Source organism: Emydura macquarii, unplaced genomic scaffold (genome assembly GCF_026122565.2).
Source record: "Emydura macquarii macquarii isolate MOO-44397 ecotype Brisbane River unplaced genomic scaffold, CSIRO-AGI_Emac_v2 contig_2897, whole genome shotgun sequence".
Classification (NCBI taxonomy): domain Eukaryota; kingdom Metazoa; phylum Chordata; order Testudines; family Chelidae; genus Emydura; species Emydura macquarii.
In genome coordinates, this window is record NW_027133034.1 from 10,490,549 (window position 1) to 10,511,711 (window position 21,163).

The window sequence follows — 21,163 nt, forward strand, 5'->3', positions numbered from 1 at the left end:
CGATGAAGATGGACAAAGTCCATCCAACTGGCCATATATCAAGAAATTTGTGATGATCAGTTTCAAGGAATTCTATTTAGCTGGACAAAAAAGAATAGATCATCCTACATGAAAGAAGGATGTCAGAACTAAGGACTATATTCATCTCTATCAGGTTTTCATGTGACAGAGTTGTACAGTACATCTACTCCATGTATAGTGAAGTTAGCACACAGCACTAAGGATTATTTGGCATGCAGTTGAAGGTTTATCTGTGCACCAGCTAAAAAAAGTGAGGCAGAGTATAAGACATAGTACCACTATAATCATGGACAAAGTTAAAAAAAAAAAGACTAAGAGGAAAACAAAAAAGCATGCAGAACCAGCCTTCCTACTTTTGCCCAAGATTTTTGAACAAGCTAAAGACCAAAAAGCTATTGTTAATTGAGGTGCCCCCAAAGAACATTTCTTATATATGCTGGACCACTAGATAGCACAGAGCTACTTTTGGTGCCTTCCTGTTAGATGTGTTTATTTTGAAAAGATTGCAGATTATAATCCCTAAGAAGAAATGGAGAACAAAAACAATCAAGTATTTTCCTTTGTTTTTTTTTTTAAACAAAGGACTTTTAAGAAGCCACAATATTAACAGTCTGACTACCTGTCAGCCTAACAGAGCAAGGAAATATCAGGAAATACATTTGTAAAGTGTTTTATTAAACAGGTGGGGGAAAACTAGGGGCAAATTCTATACATTTAAGAGTGGTTGAACTGCCTCTGTGTATTTGGTTGTAGTGACATGGGGAGGGATTGCTGGCAGGTTTTCTTTGAGTGAGAGGTGCACAGATAAAAGGCAATAACTGTACCAAAACCAGGAATTTTAAGATTTTGCAATATGGCTTTGGAAAGGCCTATACAGAATCATGGGTTTTTGGGGAGATTGCAGGGAATGTTCTCCCCCCATCATTTAACTATCAAATACTAGGGAGGATTTGATTTTTAAAATATTTTAAATAAAAAAAATAAGTTTGGAAAGCATCTTAAATTTTTGCATATAGTAAGTTAAAAACTTTTACTCACTTCATAAGGCCAGTATTCTTTTTACTAAACGGCCCAATAATCTTGAACATCAGTTCCACAACGCCATTCTTCCCCAAGGATACTGCATTTACAGCTATAAGGAATAAAAATTAAAACAGATTTTGTAAAATAATGAAGTATGAAAGTTACAATAACCTTGAAAATTTTGATTTGCTGAAACCAAAACCTAGCAGAGGGAATTTACAAGTTGAATTTAGACAATATGCAATATTGTGCGCAAACTATGAAACAAATTGTTAGCGATAGGCAGCCCATGGGTCCCAATATGGCCACTGGATTGAGCCCATACAAAAATGGGAATGGCATGCAGGATTGGTTCCACCACCCTTGATAATGACCCCAATCTTCCATATGACTTTCAGAGAATGGGTTCCTGAAGGGATATGTTGGAGAACCCTGAACAGAAATAGAGGAGACTGACTGGAAGACTCCTTCATCCTCCTCCATCTCACTCAAAGGGGAAGCACACAAAGAGAACAGTGGAGAGTCCTGCGGCATCCAAGGACAGTAGTCCAGAGATCAGGGTCTTGGTATAGAGAGACGCTCAGTATCCATGAAGATCAGGGACTCCAGTTCATCAGTTATCAAGTGGTCCACAGTATATCTGAACTCCTATGTAAGGGACTGGTACTGATGCAGTAGCCAAGTCGACGGTCAGTGAAGCCAATGGTACCACCAGTTGTGGACATACTGAAGTAGACACTGATTGGTGTCTAGTGCTGTTGCTTGCTCGGTGCAGAGGGTGCTGCATGCCTGGGTGCCAATGGTTGGCACTAACTAGACTGTGCCAGTCCCAAGTGTCTATGCTTGCCCTCAGTGTTGGTAGAAGGTACTGAGGCCCTACTGGAGCAGTCTCTCTCCTTCGTGCTCCAGGACTTTGCAGTCCCACCGGTACCAGAAGAGGAGTCCTTCACCTAAACAGTTGAGAGCTCAACGTTTCAGAGACCATAGATCTCACTGGGAACTGGACTTTTTTTTGGAGTTGGCTCCTTAAGGTGAGAGTCCTCTTTCTGGAAGCCTTCCCTGAAGCTTCCCAAGTCTTCCCTTTCTTAGAGGAAGCCGGGGCTGGATCTGTCTGGAAACAGATGTAGAAGTGGGGAAGAAGGGTGTCTCCTGACTTGACTCAAACTGGCTGAAGAGAATCTTCCATCATTAGCAGTCTGAGTTTAATGTCCTTGTTTTTCCTTGCTCTGGATGGGAGAGCCAAGAAGAAGTCGGACTCCCCAAGCAACAGATACACAGAGTGGCAGTCAGTCACAGTTATACCCTCTCAGCAGGAGAGGCAACAACATTTGAAACCTGACAAGCCTGGCATGCCATGCCAGGAACATAGTAAATCTCCCTGAGAGGAAAGAGAGGAGTCAAACAATCCTTTCATTACTTATCTAACTAACTATAAAAAATTATCTTAACCACTACTGAAATATTAGAAAAGCCAAGGCAAGCTCAAAGAGGCCACACTAAGGCTCCATCTCAGGCTGAGGCAGTTGAGAAAGAACCAAAGGCTGTTCACCAGCATGCCCCTATACAGCCTTGGTAACGAGCATGAGGCGGCACAGGGCACATGCAGGGGCCGAATAGACACTTATAACTGACAATCTCCAATCAAGAGCTCGAGATGTGCGCATGTGCACCTGAAGTGGAGCATGCCTGGGGACACTATTTGGAAAGTAGCAAAGTTTTCAGGAAATAACATATAGTCATTGTAATCATGTAATATTAAACAAATACTTAAATTTTACATTTTAAACATTGCTGGGGAACGTATTTGGCATGGTATAGAAAAGAGAAAAAATAATGTGTTGCAATACTTACAGTTGGCTGAGTATACTCTTAGTACTTGAAGACATGGCAGTATTAACCTGTGGTTCTGCAAATTCTGCTTCACCAAATTCAGAGATATGTTTAGGGCTCCGCTGATTCTAGCTTTTACTCCAAACTTTTTATCTGAAACAAACAGAATAAAACCAAAACAAAAAATAACTGAAATTGATTTTAAAGCTAAATTATTCTATTTCTGTAACTAAGTAAGTTTAAGATTAGTTAAAAACTGAGGAAAGATATGCTATTTCCACATCTTATCTTCCCTCGTCTCCTGCAGCCCCTCTCTTCTAAATAATGAACTTCACTTCAACACTCCCTTTGTTTCCCTCTTCCATTCTTGTCTGCATGCATGCCTTCCATCCACAAATGTAGAGTACACTGGTGCCCATCTTGAAAGGTTCAACACCTCCAAAATCAGGCCTCTAAAAAAAAAAACAAAAAAACCCAGGCCCTAAACAACAAGTTGGGCCCTCAGAATTTGAGGTACCCTAAACTAGTCAACACTTCCAAAAATTTGGTCTTGATCTCTCTCTCTCAGTTTACTCAACTGTAAATAGACAAGATGTGACAGGCGTGTAGTTATGTTGCTTAATGCACTATTGGAAGGCACTCAGCTACTACAGTAATGAGCACACTATAAAAACAGTTATAATGTAGACTAGCCTAGACCAGACTGGAATAGAATAACTAATGAAACTATCTTCTTAAAGTTCAACGAGACCATCACATGAAGGATGTTACAGATGAGCAAGGTACTAACAGTTATATTATGATTACCTTTTGGACCAATTTTTGCAAGAAGAGAATGAACCTGCACCATTAACTCCTCATTTGGTGGGGAGTCTTTGCTGGCAGTCAAAAGCAACTGCAACAAGATCTGTGTCCCTCCTTTAGAAACTAAGGCACTTGCTTTCCGACCACCACCTTGAAATTAAAAATAGAAATATCAGAAGCAGTCAAAAAATATTAGTTACTTAGCTATTTAGGCTATTTAGCCATTTCTTCACATTCATTTACAATGCACCAAACAGTGTTGGCACTATTCAACTTTTATAGACATGCATAAACTAGACTTTTGATCACTCTTAATTTCAGAAAAATAAGTCAGTGTGTTCTTAAATGCCTTGAAAACTTAACAACTTGCATGAAGTACACTGTAGCCGGGAGGGGTGGTCCCCCTCTGAGGAGGACCCAGAGAGGGAGCCAGACCCACCCTGGCTGACAGAAGCCTGCCCCAGGGAAACACCTGACCGGAAGCAAGGGGGCGGGTCTAGGCCTTTAAAGGCCCCCGTGGTCCCACCTGACCGGAAGCAGGGGGGGTGGAGCTAGGCCTTTAAGAACCAGGCCGGCGAGCTCAGTTGGCGGGAGGCGGCCGAAGGGGAAGGACGCGTCTCCTCTGGAGCTCCTAGCCAAGGCCGGGCCAGCGAGCCGGGCTGAGAGGGAGCGGCCGGCCTTAAACCCAGCCTGGGAATCGACTGAGGCCTCCCCCAGGTACCCTACAGCCTGGGAGTTGGAGGGACCGCCAGAGACCCCCTCGGCCTGGGAGCCGGAAGAAGGCCCGTCGGGGCTCCCAGCGGACTACGAGCCGGAGGAGAACCCCCTGGAGATACCCGGGGCTTGGGAGACAGAACCAGACCTGCCAGAGCAGTGCCGAGCCTGGGACCCCGAGGATCTACCGGCTCTGCCCAAGGCCTGGGGGCCGCAGGACCTGGAGGAGCTACTCCCCGAAGACGAGCCCATGGAGCTACCCGACCTGCCGCCCGTGGACAACGAGGGCCTGGCCGGTCTACCCCACCTCAACAACCCAGAGGAGGCAGGTACCGGGGGTTTCGGGGAGGAAGAAGCCCAGGGATAGCCGCACATTGGTGGCTGAGTCAGGGGCAACCCGGGCGGCGTGTTGCGGCCGGATCCCCGCCGACCCGGTGGCAAACGCCGTTGCCACTGCCAGGGTCCTGGGCTGGGACGCAGTGGAGACGGGCGGGCCTGCGTTCCGCTCCCCCCTTCCCTATCCTCCGTGAGGAAGCCTTCTCCGCCACGCCGATCCAGAGAGCGGCTTGCTCACCTGCCAGCCCCGCCTGAGGGCCTGGCTAGAAACGGTTTGCCGCGCCAGCCCCGCCTGAGGGCCTGGCTAGAAACGGTTTGCCGCGCCAGCCCCGCCTGAGGGCCTGGCTAGAAACGGTTTGCCGCGCCAGCCCCGCCTGAAGGCCTGCCGCGCCAGCCCCGCCTGAGGGCCTGGCTAGAAACGGTTTGCCGCGCCAGCCCCGCCTGAAGGCCTGGCCGTAGACTGCTTGCCCTGAAAAAGGCACAAGACTGCTCCCGGTGGGAGGTAGCCAGGAGGGGTGGTCCCCCTCTGAGGAGGGCCCAGAGAGGGGAAAACCCGGACGCTGCTCCCCGGTTCCAGGGGCACGTCCACATACACATTAAAAAATTACCACTCAATTAAAACTTACCAACAGACACCAATTCAGTGAGGATATTTAATATATTTAGAGTAGTCCGAAGATCTCTTGTATTCTGAAATTAAATATTTTTAGTTTTTGTAACAATCCTGCATACTTGATACAGATATATCCTTGTTTAATATGCAATAGGTTTTGCTTCTAGACTTATAAACAGGAGTACCTTATTACATTTTTTCCCACAGCCACACATACCCTTCCTTCGAAATGTCACTGTTATTAGCAAATTTAAAGTTAATTCCCAAATAAACCAGCTGTAGTTTTATATTTGCCCAACTGCTCCAACTTTTGACACACACATACATTTCCAAAACAAGCTGTTCTATTTTGACTTGAATTCTACTTGTAAAAGAAATTCTCTTTGGTAAATACTTCAGTTTATTTTTTCATATTTTTAAGAAACTTGTATTTTTCTTGTTAAATTTCTAACATCAGATAACCATGAATAATGATTGGCACACTTCTCAGAGTTCCGACTGCAACTGAAACCACTTGACTTATGTATTTTTAGAACTTGATTTACCAAGGCTCCTAAACATAAACTTAAAGTTAAGTACAAGAGTAGCTCCTTTGAATGTTCAAAATTAGGCTTGTTAAGAAACTCATTGAATCCAGGCCTTAGATACCATGTAATAATCATCACGACCCCAGACAAGTATCCGGACAACGACCCCGGACAAGGGCCAAGAAAATTAAAGAATACTGAATAACCTGAAGTCTGATATTTGCAAATTCTACTACATACACACACACAAATAGGATATTTTACCTCTAATGTTGAGAGGATAACTTCTATCGCTGGGGAACCTTTGGCAGTCATTTCCTTCCTGGTTTTTTCTGAAAATCAAAAAGATTATTTTCTCCTCAGAGTAGATTATAAAAGCTTTCTGAGCATAAAAAAATGGATATTCAGAAAATCTAACCTAAGAAAACCTGCACCAAAAAGAAGTCACTTTGGGTACAAAAGCCTATCAAAATTAGGGTGAGCAAACTGATACAGTAGGAATGAATTCATACCTTTACCTATTTTAGTACAAAATGTGAACTGTTTTTCAATTTATTTTTCATTTTAGTTAAATTTTTCCTTTTTAGTTTACATATGCACCACAGTTATGCGCAAAATACTGCCAAAAAACCAAAACAAACAAACAAAAAAAAGCATTTTGTGTGATACTTCTGATTCAGAAGAGTAGCAGAAATTTCTGGAAATTCCATGAGAAAGCCAGCTCTTGAGATTTCCAGAACAATTTCCAGTTGTGCTTATACAGCAGCCTTATTTTATGCAAGGAAAGATGGATTTTTAGGTGCAGGGGTGGGGTGGTTAACATGTTATCAGATATAATCTTGCTACGGCCTGCAGCACAGTAATACCAAGACCTGAATAACAAAAGGGGGTGAAAAAAGCAGCTGTAGTTCTGCACATTAACAATATCAACTAATGGAGTTAGACACAGAAAGCCCACCTCCTCGGATTCCCTCTCTACCTTAGTAAGAGGGCAAGCATATTTTATCTATCTTACCTAACCAATCACATATTTTCTTCAATAACTGCTGTCGGAGGACTTGCAAAAAGTTCTTCAATATGGGGGTTTTCAGGATCTAGTTCTTTTATCACCTGGTTTAGGTTACCTGATACACGAAACCACCAAAACAAATAAATATATAATCCCCATGAAATTTCTTTCTGGTTTGCAGTGGGTAGGCACCAGGCTATATAAAACAGCTCATGAGAGAGTCTATTTTTGGAATACACGCACATCTACTTTCTCATGGGCACAGTGCCATGGAAAGCAAATCAGGCTTTTCTTTGGATATGTACCAGTTAATTTTGGTTTGACTTTTTCACATATCAGGTGAGGCAAACTAAGTAATAAAGAAGCCAAACTTTGAAACCTCACTTCCAACTGCATCAAAGCAAAATGAAGGAAAACAGGCAATGTTTTTAAGCTTGTATTTACAGACACTATAGAGAAATAATCAAAATCACTATCCATGTCATTTTAAGCGCAGTCATTCACATCCATAACAGTTTCTGCGTGCTTCTAAAATTGGCTGCTTTTTTACATACTTGCCCACCCCACATCCTGAGTGTTCTGGGATAAATGCACATGTACAAGAAGAAATGCTTCATACTTTATGGTCAGCTGCACAAAAGAAGTTTTAGCCTCAAAAGGGCTGAAAAAAATCAATTAATGAAGACAAATGCTCTGCCAAGAAAGTAGCTAAAATAATAAAACCAATAAAAGATCAAGATCGTATGACATGCTGGCAACAACATCTAAACTGAAAAATAAATGTCACTGTGCTTTCTGTAATGGAACAATAGATATCTAGGAATAAACACTAATTTAACAGACAAATCCACGAGTGAGATATGCAATTCTTACATAATAAAATGGGATTGTCTGAAATTTTCTTGAATGTAGGGCAACAAAATATAAGTAGGTTTCATTCACCAACCTTCAGTATAACCAACTAAATTGATTTTAGTCTTCTTTGACCACTCTCCAATGGCCCTTATCACTTACTATTGACTAGAGCCTCTTAGAATTGAGTACATTCTTCATAGGTATAAACAGTACATTCTTCATAGGTATAAACAGAAAGAAAAACAGCATCTTCAATCTTACACAAGCAAAAGACTACATACCCGGACAAGGGTAGGTACCCTGAATGATGCACCACTCTCCCACCCCTGTACTGTTTCCTTGGCTTGCTTTCTACCATCCCTCATTTGCAGGCCATTCCTCAGGCTTACTCTGTGGTCATCTCCTCCAGAAGATCTGGTTTCCTCTTGCTTTAGGCCACTTCTCCTGCTTGCTCCTCAGCCTCTCTGGCAGTTGCTCAGCTGTATTTCAAACAGCCCTACTGGTTTCCCTCCCTAAAACAGGAGCTCGCCCCAACCCTCCTCTCAGAGCTGAGGTAGTGAGAGGAGGCAGGTCCCTCCTTCAGACAGGAGTCTCCCCAGCTCTTCTCCGTGGAGATAGATAGGGTTGTGGTTTAAGCCAGCTGTAGGGCCTTAGACAGCTTTACTTTCAGCAGGACCTTTTCCCCAATTAGTCTTCACCTTGGAGGGCTCAGCAGGCCAGCCTTCTCCTACTGATATCTACTCTGAGAAAGGTGGCAGCTTATGCAGATCCAATTCCCAAAACTCATCCAAATTCTCCAGGAGACATAGGAGCCTTGCCCTGACCAGTCCGCCAGGCTCCTGGTCCCAGGACCTTAAAGAAACTATAATGGGATTTCCTCTGAAACACTTACTCCTAAGAGCATTTCTTCTCTACCAATTTCTCCTAGATTCATTGTTGTTTTAGAAAATTTGAGCCATTTCAATTGGACTTTTTCACAATGAAACAGAGCAGCCAAGGGAATTAAAAGACCCCAGTCATAGACCATGACCCCATTATGCTAGGTTCTGTACAAACAGAACAAAAAAGGACAGTCTCTGCCCCAAGGGACTTACAATCCAAGTGTAAGTTGGGGAAGCACAAACAAAAACAATGAGACAGTACCGGTCAGCATAGTAGGCAGTGGTCTCCACATGCTAGCAGCCTAACCACTGTCAAGTTTGTGTAGGCATCATGGCAAAGGAGAGGTTTGTGGAGGGCTCTGAAGGAGGTTAATGAGGTCGCTCTGGGAATGTTTTTTGGGAAACACCTCCCGAACGTATGAGGCAGCATGGGTGGAAGCATTTGTTTGGTTTTTTGGAGGGGAACAAAGGTAACAGGCTAGCATTCTGGTCCAATCAGCATCAACAGCTTCGTAGTGAATGAGAAATGATGCATATGGTGGGGACTGACTATGAAGGTCTTGAAAGTAAATACATTGAATGAGAATAACAATACGTATTGAATAACTACTCATTCAGTGAGCATCATTTTCTTATTTATTTACAGGAAGTCCTTCCTGGAAGGATACATCCAATGAGTATTGAAGTGGAACGGCCCTCCAGCACCAAAGTCCTCACTTGTAGAGGACCACAAAGATCAGTTGTCTCTCTGGTCCTGTTCAATATCTACATGCAGCCACTGGGTCAACTGGTCAGATAACATGAATTCAAGTGTCAGCAGAAATATTTCAAGAGTGCTTCCACATTCTGACTGCTTGCAGAGACACCAGTGAGCAAAAACTCACAGCCAAAGATATCACAGTGCTTTCCAAAACGAAGAATATTAGTCTTGCTGCTCTTTGATTAATATGATTAGAAAAAACAGTGAACATCTCTTGAAGCCTCTGGACTGCTTATTGTGCATCAGAATCATTGATGACTAAACACAAAAGCTTCAAGGAAGTGGAAGCTAAGAGCCTGAAGCTCTGACTCAGTGATCCAGCTGTGATGTGAAAATTTCAACGAAGTGACAATTTGAAGTCCCAGGGCAACAGATGCAGTCAGTGTCAGCCACAAAATTAGTCAGCAGTGCTCCAAGGGAACAAGAGCAAATAAGTTCAAACTTTCTGGTACTAGACTGCTGAGGAACACTTATGGAAGAAGTAAACATTAAAAAAATCTTAAGGCACTGCGGAAGGACTACAAAAACTGAGCCAAAGCAGCAGAAAAGTGAATCAGGCTGATGCACAGCTGGTACAGCCATCCATTGTGAAAGTTACCTTCACCAACCAGTCAAAATAGAATTTGCAGTTGCAGCACTAGGGAAGGCTACTTTCAATTGCAAGAATAACAAGACTCCCCTTGATGAAACCAGCATTTCAACTTTGAGTTTCAGATTTAGTTATCTGCAGAAGCATAGACCAAGGAGTATCACATGTGTATCATCAGAAAACAAGCGATAGCCACATCAAATTTCAACTCCTATTACACTGTTCTGTGGAGTAGATTTTCTTACCAGATTTTTTAAATACTAACTCCACAGTGACTTGATTTAGTTAAGCAAGTGTGTGTGAGATCATTGCAACAATGTTACGGTCACAAAGAAAAGTGCAAAAAAAACCTATTTTTGCTAGGCTTGGCAATGAGAATACTTCATTTACTTTAATTCATTTCAATTAATAGAAACACTCAAGAATTCATGGTCTTATGTATGTGGCACACTTAGCGTATATCTTCATAAAACTCTCCTCTCTCCAAACCAAGTTTTCCTTAATCACCAGCTGGTTTCAAACTGAAAACCATTCAACCATTTATTTCTATTGTGAAATTTCTGGTTAGCAGCACTTACAGTTAAATGCAAGTTCTCTTCTAAAATTTAAATTAACAGTTTATTTTTCATACCCAATTAGCACATATTTTGAAAAGCTTTTGCTGAACGGCAAAAAAATATTGCCAATAAGGTAATTCCAGAAAAAAATAAATTTAAAACTACTTTTTAGTGCACAATATAACAGCATTCAGTAAGCTTGTACTATGTCTCACAATACCACAACTTGTGACAGGTTTGTATGTGCCTTATTTTTTTTAAAACCATACTTTAATATTTAAATTATAGCTTTGACAATGCAACAAGTATTTAGTTGGAAAGTCATGAAACATTATTTCAGGTAGTATTTAACATGGCCTTTGACAGGAGCTTTCTGCAGTCTCTGAATCTAAGACAACCAACTCTTTAAAAAGTGCAAAAAAAAAGATGTGCTATTAGTTTTTCAAAGCAGAAAAACAGAAGAAAAAAATAGATTGGCAAGTGAGTTATAAGGTTATTTGTGAATTCATATAGAAATAGCCTGCTAGCAGTCAGCTGCCAAAACGAAAATGTAAAATGAGAAGATACAAGCATGAGAATTTATCAAGAGGTAAAGTTACACTGATGTGTGGAAAGTTACATAATGTTTCCAACATATGTCTCACATGCGGCTAATAATGCTGTACTTGGGACTACATTTCTTTAGATGAGGTTCTTAAGTCTAATCCCATCCCCAATGAACCCCTTCATTCCCTATAGCCAATACAGTGTTCAAATGAACTACCTAATGAAAACAAAACATATTAAATTAAATTTAAAAAGTACAAAAATTCAACTGTATCTTGTAACAAGGATTCTAAGTTTTCTTTAACTGTAATGATCGTTTATTCCATATTTTAAATACACTGCTACACTGCTGCTCAATTTTTACTTTTATAGACTTCATCTCTACCGTTTTCATAATTTTCTTCCTTTCCAGTTAAACTACAAAGTTCTTCACTGTTCATGAAGCTCACCCAGATGAACTATTCGAAGTGCATGGAATAATGTTATTTTATTACAAAGTATTAATTTACAGCAATACTAGTAAAAAATCCTCAGAGAAGGGGAGGAAAAAAACAAAAACAGGAAAACACCTTCAATAAGGCATCCTTTCATATAAACTATATATACACACATATATGTGTATATATAACCTTTATCATAAGCTACCATATATGTAAAAGCTTATGCATATGAGTAAACAGTACATATACCCACAGGCACAAATATAATAAATCCCAAATCTATGCCTTTTGCCACCACCCAGTTAGTGCTTGAGAGAATTAATAAAAAAATCTAATAAAATAGTATATAATAATCTTGACATTTTTCATCCCACAATACAGTCAGCCACTAATAGGCACGCCAACAGTTCTTCCACTTAAAACAAAAACACCGCACCAAACTGGAGATTTTTAAGAGCAGGTTAGATAAACACCTGTCAGGGATGGTCTAGATAATGTTTGGTCCTGCCATAAGTGCAGGGGACTGGACAAGGTGACCTCATGAGGTCCCTTTCAATTCTACGATTCTATGATTCAGGGTAATAAATCCCAAAGCCACACCTCCTTCCTAGTTTGAGAGAGATTTTGTTAAGTTTGTCGTAAGTAACAGATGTTCTCTGGTACTTCTTAGGCCCTGAGCATGCAAACATTTATGCATATGCTTAATTTTATCAACATGAGTGGTCTGCAGGATTGGGATTGTACACGGTACACTCTTTGGGGCAAGCACTATGTCCCTCCTGTGTGTTTAGAAAATGTATAATACATAAGGAGCAATGCCACAATTAAATAATTAATACATCTCCAACAGTGAACAGTTTTTAAAATAAATCATCCCAAATGGAAGATTTCTGGATTGGGGACTCGAAATACATAACCTGAACTGCTAGGTAGTGTTTTTTTTTTTTGTTTGTTTTAATGTCTGGGATGTAAACGTCAGCTGTCCAGACAAAAGAGTTCTGAAAAGCAGTAGAAAATAAGGCAAGGAAAAGACATAATAGTTTAAGCAGAAGGCTCAATAAAAGTTAGTTTCTTGCTATTATTTCTGAGAACTTTATGGATGCATAAAACATCCGCTAAGTTAAGGTGGGACTAATGGTGGCTGGGGCTAGAGAAGGATGACTGAAAACTGAGGAAAATATCCATACCCTGAACTTTTTCCATTTTAAGTATTCATTTATATTGGTACCTGATCTTTTGAAAGGAAATATTTAAAATGTAGCAATGAAAACATGACATTAAGAAATGCATTTAATAGATTCCTTCCACTTTTGGTATCTCTCAGAAAATTAGAAGACTTTTTTTTTTTTTTGGTAAGGAAATAGCTTGGGTTCAGGCTTCTTGACATGCATGTTCTCTGTAGAAGACTTCCAGTTCTTGATTTAAAAGGCACAAGAAATTTAGGAGATACTAGGGATGAAAAAGGCTGCCAGGGAAAAGTCATAATTAATCCTTCAGATCCCCATCTGACTTCAATATGCTAATAAGGTATTACTAACTTGAAACTGAATGCCTAGTTTGATGAGGAGGTTAAGTTTGACACTTTTATAGCTATTTGCTGATGACAGTTCATGACCACCTTGAATGGGCTGAGGAACAATACCACTGAAGATGAGGTTGAATTTGTAAGATACCAAAAGAGAGCAGCAGAAGCACTGGTGTTTGGGCATCTTTCCTTTTCTGAAATTGCTCTGCACACATAGGCCCTGCAGAATGGGCTTGACAACTATGCCACTTTTGGGGCACTTCCCCCCCCCAATACTTAATTTTGAGCAGGATTAAATTCCTGACAAGTCAAGTGATTGTGTCATTGGTCTGACCTAGTTTGGCCACTCAACACTAGTAACACACTGACATAGTAAGCCATCAACACTAGCCACACTATTTATTCCAATATTGAGGAACTGTGGAAGGAATGGTAAAATAGCAGAAGGGAATAACGGTGCATTGATGTACACAGTCTAAAAGAACTGGAAGGAATGCAGATTTAGCACACAGTCCTCAGTCTTCCTTAAAAAGGAAGGACAAGTTCCAATTACTAAAAATCAAGTTCTTCTAAAGAGGTCACAGATTTGAGAGGAAATCTGCACACACTGAAAGAACTTTGTTATGGACGATGACGACTCTGCTCTCAGGTGGAAGCAAAATAAGCTGGGTCATACAGCACTTGAGCAAGGGGAATTTGAACTCAAAAGGGAAAAAAAGGACAGATGCCTCCATTGTAGTGCATGTGAGAAATAAAGCCACCTCAACCGCATTCTTTGAGATATTTGCAATTCCCTTTCTGTCTGCCAGGCTGTTCCAATGGATTTGGCTGTACTGACAAGTTCTGATGATCAATTAGCAGCTTTATATGTATTTCTTCTTTGTTATTCCAGAGTGTTACTGAATGTGCTTTTAGGGTACCAGAAAGAATCTTTTACCCAGAGACCTGCAAGGTGACATTCTTCAGCCAAAAGATGCAGAAAAGATACATGTTAACTAACTTTTGAGGTTTTTTTCCCTTTTAAGTAAATTACAAAAACTGAAATTTTTATATAGCGTGTTCTTAAGCAACAGAAGTGCCTGATTCTCTTTATTTTTAACATGAATACCTATATACAGTAATAAGGACAAGTAATGACAAAAAAGTCCTATACAGCTAAGTAAGGGCCTTGATTCTGCCACCCTTGTTCACATAGAATAGTGCCTTAATCCACAACTACTGGCATTTATTTTGATGGAATTACTCATGGAGGAAGGTAGTACTCTACATGAATAAAGCAGGCAAAATGACGCCTTAAAGGAGGCCAAACAAACATACATACTGTACAATACAGCAAATTGTCAGATTATAAAGAATCAAGATAGGAGAAGCTTCTCCTAATACAAGAATCTTGAATTCCACAGGCAAGTGAATAAAAACAAGTCAAATACAAACTTTTCCCTGTTTGTTCACACAAAACAAGAATACAGAAATTCTTTTGGAGAGCTAGGGAAAGCACCAACAGTGTTTCAGCGCTGAAATGTGGAAGTTAAATGTGCTGTCTACAAGTGTGGTTGGGGGGGAGGGAGGGGGAGTGTAGGAGGATGAACAAGGTGCCTGAAAAGGGACAACGTTTCAATCTGTTAAGTAAAATAAAATATTTACCTTGACTCTGAGCCAGATGAAGGATTTTTGACGTAACATATCTGGCAGTGTCTGCTTCTACCAACAAAGAGTCTGAATTGATCTTCTCCAGCTGTGCCAGCAGCCCCACAATCCGAGAATTGTTAGTAAGACTGAAAAAAACATTTATATTTATGTTTCAATCCATATTCAACATATTACAAAAATATTTTGTTTCAACTCAAAGGGCAAAATCCAGTTAGTTACATTTTTGAAAGTCAAAGTCAGTTCTTTAGTGACCTAGGTTTAAATCAGTAGCATTTGTACAATATTACAGCTAAAGCAGAATGTTTTGCTATATATTTAGTTACTTCTCAAAATTAGCCTGTCTTCTTGCTATCAATGATACACTCAAAGACAGCTATGAACACAGGAGGGCAGCATTGTCTTTGATACATGCTTAAAAAGAACTACATCTGCTTCCCTGGAAATCAACAGTAAAACTCCCATTATTTTCTAATGACATAAGGATTCGCTCCAACTACTAAGATTACCCAAGGAAATCCAGGTATTAAATTCATACGGGAAATTCAAGTTAAAAAAACCAACTAACTTGTACTCCTTATTACCAATCCACTATTAAGAATGTAAGAACTGCCATACTGGGTCAGACCAATGGTCCATCTAGTCCAGTATCCCTGTCTTCCAAAAGTGGCCAATGCCTGGGTGCTTCAGAGGGAATAAATAGAACAGGTAATCATCAAGTGTTCCATCCCGTCAGCCAGTTCCAGCCTCTAGCAAACAGCAATCCCTGCTTACCCTGGCTAATAGACATTGATGGATCTATCCTCCATCCTTTTTTTTTTTTTTTTTTTTTTTTTTAAACTGTTGTTATAATTTTGGCCTTCACAACATCCTCTGGCAAGGAATTCCACAGGTTGACTGTGCATTGTGTGAAGAAATACTTTTTTGTTCATTTTAAACCTGCTGCCTCTATTTCATTTGGTGACTCCTAATTTGTTTTATGAGAAGGAGTAGATAACATTTCCTCATTTATTTTCTCCACACCAGTTATGATTTTATACATCTCTATCACATCCCCTTTTCGTCATCTCTTTTCCAAACTGAAAAGTCCCAGCTTATTAATCTCTCATTCTATGGAAGCTGGTCCATACCCCAAATCATTTTTGTTGCTATTTTCTGTACCTTTGCCAATTTCAATACATCTTTTTTGAGATGGGATGACCAGATCTGCACGCAGTATTCAAGATGTTGGCATATCGTGGATTTATAAAGAGGCAATAAAGATATTTCCTGTTTTATTATCCATCCCTTTCCTAATGATTCCCAACATTCTGTTAGCTTTTTTGACTGCAAGTGCACATTAAGTGGATGTTTTCAGAGAACTATCCACAATGATTCCAAGATCTTTCTTGAGTGGTAACAACTAATTTAGACCCTATCATTTTATACATATAGTTGGGATTATGTTTTCCAATGTGCATTACTTTGCATTTATCAACATTGAGCAAGAAAACGGCAGATGAAATTCAGTCACCCAGTTTTGTGAAAGCCCTTTGTAACTCTTCGCAGTGTGCTTTGGACTTAACTATCTTGAGTAGTTTTGTATCATCTGCAAATTTTTCCACCTCACTGTTTACACCTTTTTCTGGATCAGGTATGAATAGATTGAACAGCACTGGTCCCAGTACAGAATCCTGGGGGACACCACTATTTACCTCTCTCCATTCTGAAAACTGACCATTTATTCCTACCTTTTAACCAGTTACTGATCCAGGAGAGGACCTTCCCTCTTATCCCATGACTGTTTACTTTGCTTAACAGTCTTTGATGAGGGACCTTGTCAAAGTCTGTCTGAAAAATCTAAGTGCACTATATCCATTGCATCACCCTGGTCTACATGCTTGTTGACCCCTTCAAAGAATTCTCATAGATTGATGAAACATGATTTCCCTTTACAAAAGCCATGTTGACTCTTCACCAACAAATTGTGTTCATTTGGTGTCTAATAATTCTGTTATTTACTATAGTTTCAACCAATTTGCCTGGTATTGAAGTTAGGCTTACCAGCCTGTAATTGGCAGGACTCCTTCTGGAGCCTTTTTTAAAAATTGGTGTCACATTAGCTATCCTCCAGTCATCTGGTACAGAAGTCGATTTAAATGATAGGTTACATAAAAGTTGGATTTACGGGAAAAAACTCTCAGGAACTGAAAAAAAGAGAAGTGATCTGCTCTTTTCCAAAAACAATAGTATTTTTGGTAGGGTGGGCCCCGGTTCTCTTACTTTGAGCACTTTCCTTCTCCACATCTTAGCAACGTATGTCTTCAAATTCTTATATATAAACACTACAACATTTAGTCTTGGTTGCAAAATAGCCACAAATATATAAAACTGGGGCTGTATTGCATCTTCCATGGAACACCCTCTGCAGCTGAGATCTCTCTTGTCAAGAAGTGTCTCCAGAGCAAGCATGACCAGGGAAGTCCCTGGCAGCACATCTCTGGTGGAGCCACACTGTCAAGGAACACGGGGAAGGGACTGGAGGGGAAAACCACTTGGGCTGTAAAGCCACCATGGCCCCACAAGGATTCATTCCACAAGTGAAGGGGACAACTTTTACCTTCCATCCCAAAAGATGGACTAAAGAGGAGGATGGAGATTTTACTTCCCTCTTGGCCATCTCTCATGAATTTTACCACTGGAGGGGGAATCCAGCTATTAAAATCCACTTTCATCTACTTTGATGGTTTATTGTCTACATACAGCAGCCCTGGTTTTTAACTCTGCCAGACTGGTATACAAAAATGCCCCCCCCCAAAAAAAAGCCTTGCTACCCTGCAGAGTGTGTAACCATTCAGATGTAGAGAAGGAAAGTACTCAAGAATTCAAGAGAACCTGGGTCCACCATGCCAAAAAGACTATTGTTTTTGGAGAACAGCAGATCACTTTCCTTTTCAGTTCTTGAGTGTTTTTCCCTCTTGTGAACTTTATTCCTTCTCAGCCAGCTTGATAAACAAGCCTATTCTGCAAAGTGACCAAGGAGAGGAAACATTTAAGGCAAGAAGCTTAGGAGAAATGGAAACCAACCCTATCCTGAGAAAACAATGCTGTTTTCTTTGAGCGATACAGGTCACCTTTCTAGTGGGCTCCTATCTTTTCTTCCCCGTGCCCCCATAGTAGTGTTTCAGGTCTCCAGCCTCTGCCTGAGAGCGTCCAAGAGGAGGTCACATATCTACAGTCTCCCATCCCTTCCTAGCTCCTGTTATCCTACCTCAACAAGACCGAGTAGTCAATTGCATCCTTGTGTCAGGCTCTTTACACACGTGCAGCAAAAAAAAAAATAAAAAACTGGCTAAAAGTTTTAATTTCACTTTTTCACTGCTATCTACTGTTTTTCCCACAGCACACATTCACTTTCACATTTTCTGATAAATCTTTAACAATGAAAAAACACAACTATAGCTATAGGCTTTTGTAAGTTTTTCTTCATGCACACTGTAAAACACTTTGAGACAATCCCATTCTTCATTACTTAATTTGCTTTATCAGTATATTCTTTAGAGAATATATGCAACCAGTCTGGTTTCTTCAGTTTTGCAAATCTTTTGGGAAGAAATGCAGCATAATATCTAATAGACTATCACTATTAAACGGGAGGGTCTTTATTTTATAATGTTCATAAAAGTGAAGAAACTATAGAGAACCAAAATGTTTTAAATTAACAGTCACTCTCATCAACATCATTCTGTCATAGGTTTGTGTCATTTTGAGCAACACATGTACAGCTTGGCTTGATGATCTATTCACGTCTCTTGAAGCACCAACGCTTTTATGTAAGATACATTTCAAAAGGCGCACTTTTATACAGATATATTTATACTATTATATTCCTAAATTTAAATGCCTTAACAAGGTTAGTTCAAATCACCTACAATGTAAGTCAACTTTTCTTCTTCATAGAATGTAAAATACTTGAGTAATAATTTATCACTTTGCCAGTGGCATCTCATCAGATTTTATTCATTCTTCATTTTTAGATTCACCCTACCACCATTTGTAAATATATTTAAATTATTTCCATGAACATAATTAAAGTTTTTGCTGTATACAACTATGGTTTTTAAGGAACTACTAGCACAGCAAAGCATTCCATAACAGTTCAGCAATAGAAAATAACTTATTTTATCAATATACAGTAGCTTTATTGCAAATAGCCAGAACCCAAAGAATAACATGGGTTTCACAAAGAGTGTCAATGTTGTTTATAAAGAAGTTGATGAATTTATTATTGCTTAGCCATAGTTTAGTTCAATAAAATGGTTTTGCCCTTAAGTTTGCCACAGGATTAATTTACTCTTGGATGTAAATGTTAAAACAAGAAAAAAAGATGGCTGACAGCAAGTGTTTTATTAATGTGGAAACAATTTATGTAACAGCAGCAGAGGAAACTCATTCCAGCAACACTTTGTTTTTCTACGCTGACATCTAAACTATAATTTCACAAGCATAACCAAAGTAACTTTTAAAACGAAGATTGCTGTGTGTTTATGCCCAACAGTATGAATTATACTTAAAACTGATAACTGCTTGAAGATGTCTTCTATACATCATAAAATCCCACTGCTAAATATATGCATCTTAACTTTGAGATACAAATCTGTCAGATTAAATTTTTTTTTATAATCTCCCTTCCCCCCTCTCAATTGTTCAAGTTTCACTTCTTTGTACTTGTAATGTGATAATTAGGCTTGTCTGAAATTGATATACAAAAATTTTAATCAATGTTTATTTTTAATCATTTTTTAAAAATTTTATCAATTTAAGTTCTCACTGTTGTGCAAAATTATGGGTTTTAACCATTATTTTTAAATATTTAAATTTTCAAAGCTTCAGGAAATTAGAGGGGTGATTAGACATTTATTTAATGACAGTAGACATTGAGTCAAAAAGTTAAAGGTTTATAACCATTAAAACACAAAACTGTTAACATCTCATGTCAAAAGAAATATACAAAGCAAATATCCTTAAATCAAACTAATAAATTCTGGCTTCTTACTTTGCCTATCAGTAAATTTTGATCATCAATGAATTTTGTCAGATTGTGCATGTACAGTGAAACTGACATTTACCAACTTTTATCAATAAAAATCTAATCCTTCCAAACCTAGTCATAATCCAATTAGTTCTTGTCATCCACAGCAGACTACAGCACTGGCTACTAAAATAGGAGATTAAAATACTCCATGATAACGGATAATCTTCACTTCCCTCATTCTATACCTCTACCTCCAATACCAATTCAAAAAGTGAGATCCAGTGCCATCTGTATGCACTGATCTTGAAATCAATCCAGGATGATCCCATGATTACAATGGAAGCCATGTTATCTGACTGCAGACTCAGTGTTCACATTGTACTCTCCAAGGATGATCATCTTCAACAACTTTAGATCCGAAATGTACAGGAATCCAGCCAGCTTGATTAAAAACTACTAAGTATTATGGCATCTGTAATTTCTATTTTGGTCTCTCATGACTCTCACACTTGAATGTAGTTTTGGGGTGAAAAACATCCTACATTTAAACACAAATGTGACCAGTATAGCCACAAAACCTCCCCATTCCTATCTTCTCTCATGTTGGGCAGAGAAAACAGAAGGAAACATTTGGAGTAATAATAGTCCTGCTGTCATCCTGACAGGCCTTAAATCACATGCACGTTACTCTAGCAGGTAGCACATGCAGTCATGATCAAATCATGAAAAGCATTAACTTCATTAAAATAACAGCTTAAGACAGTTACGTAGCTCAAAACCAATATCGAATACACCAAAGAAGAGACAACAAACTAGAGTAGTGGGTCTAATATTAAATGCATTACTCTTGGTCTTTTGGGGTCTCATTTGTCCAATCCCCGATTAATTCAGCAAGTAACAGAAAATCCAAGCCCCTTCAGACAACAGCCAGGTCTCTATATGCTAAATGTATTGTAATGTTGTCCATCCCTCTTAGCCATCCTGCAACAGCACTGAATGACTGTACCTGTCAGTTAGGTAGGTGAACAAGGACCACAAAATCAGATTGCCAGGGTCTAAAAGGTATAAAACAAGAGACCCCTACGGTTCCAATAGATAAAAGCACTCAGACACAAAACCTTTCCCCAATCCATTCCCCAGTAAACCAAACCACCAACCACCTAACAATATCAATCCATCCAGCACAGCATTCATAAAGTAATGCAGCTAAGGTATGTACTCAAAACTTTTCATAATCACTCTTTGCAGACCTCATTCACTTCACCGTAGGCTCAGTCTTGCTCAGCTCCCAGTAAAGGCATTAAGTGTTTTACAACTAACAGGATTTTTGCCTCACAGTGGCCAGGAAGCAATATGGTCTCTAAATACTTGTCTATGCAAGCTTACCTTATTCATACCAAGTGCCCTTCAAATGCACTTTACAAGGCAGTCAACATGTAGCATAATCATTCTACACTTAGTAGAAGCTTTTA

At 39.6% G+C, this 21,163-nt stretch overlaps 1 protein-coding gene across 5 annotated transcripts in view; it reads right to left on the minus strand.

Moving 5' to 3' along the window:
* AGTPBP1 (ATP/GTP binding carboxypeptidase 1) overlaps positions 1–21,163 on the minus strand; it is a 109,350-nt gene that overhangs the window by 71,060 nt on the left and 17,127 nt on the right. For all 5 annotated transcript variants that reach the window (XM_067569337.1, XM_067569335.1, XM_067569334.1 and 2 more), the window contains exons 3-8: positions 14,675–14,805; positions 6,133–6,200; positions 5,355–5,418; positions 3,682–3,828; positions 2,896–3,027; positions 1,060–1,153 (exon numbers count right to left, since the gene is read on the minus strand). In XM_067569337.1, the coding sequence (XP_067425438.1) occupies positions 1,060–1,153; positions 2,896–3,027; positions 3,682–3,828; positions 5,355–5,418; positions 6,133–6,200; positions 14,675–14,805 (636 nt within the window). The remainder of the gene's footprint in view (positions 1–1,059; positions 1,154–2,895; positions 3,028–3,681; positions 3,829–5,354; positions 5,419–6,132; positions 6,201–14,674; positions 14,806–21,163) is intronic.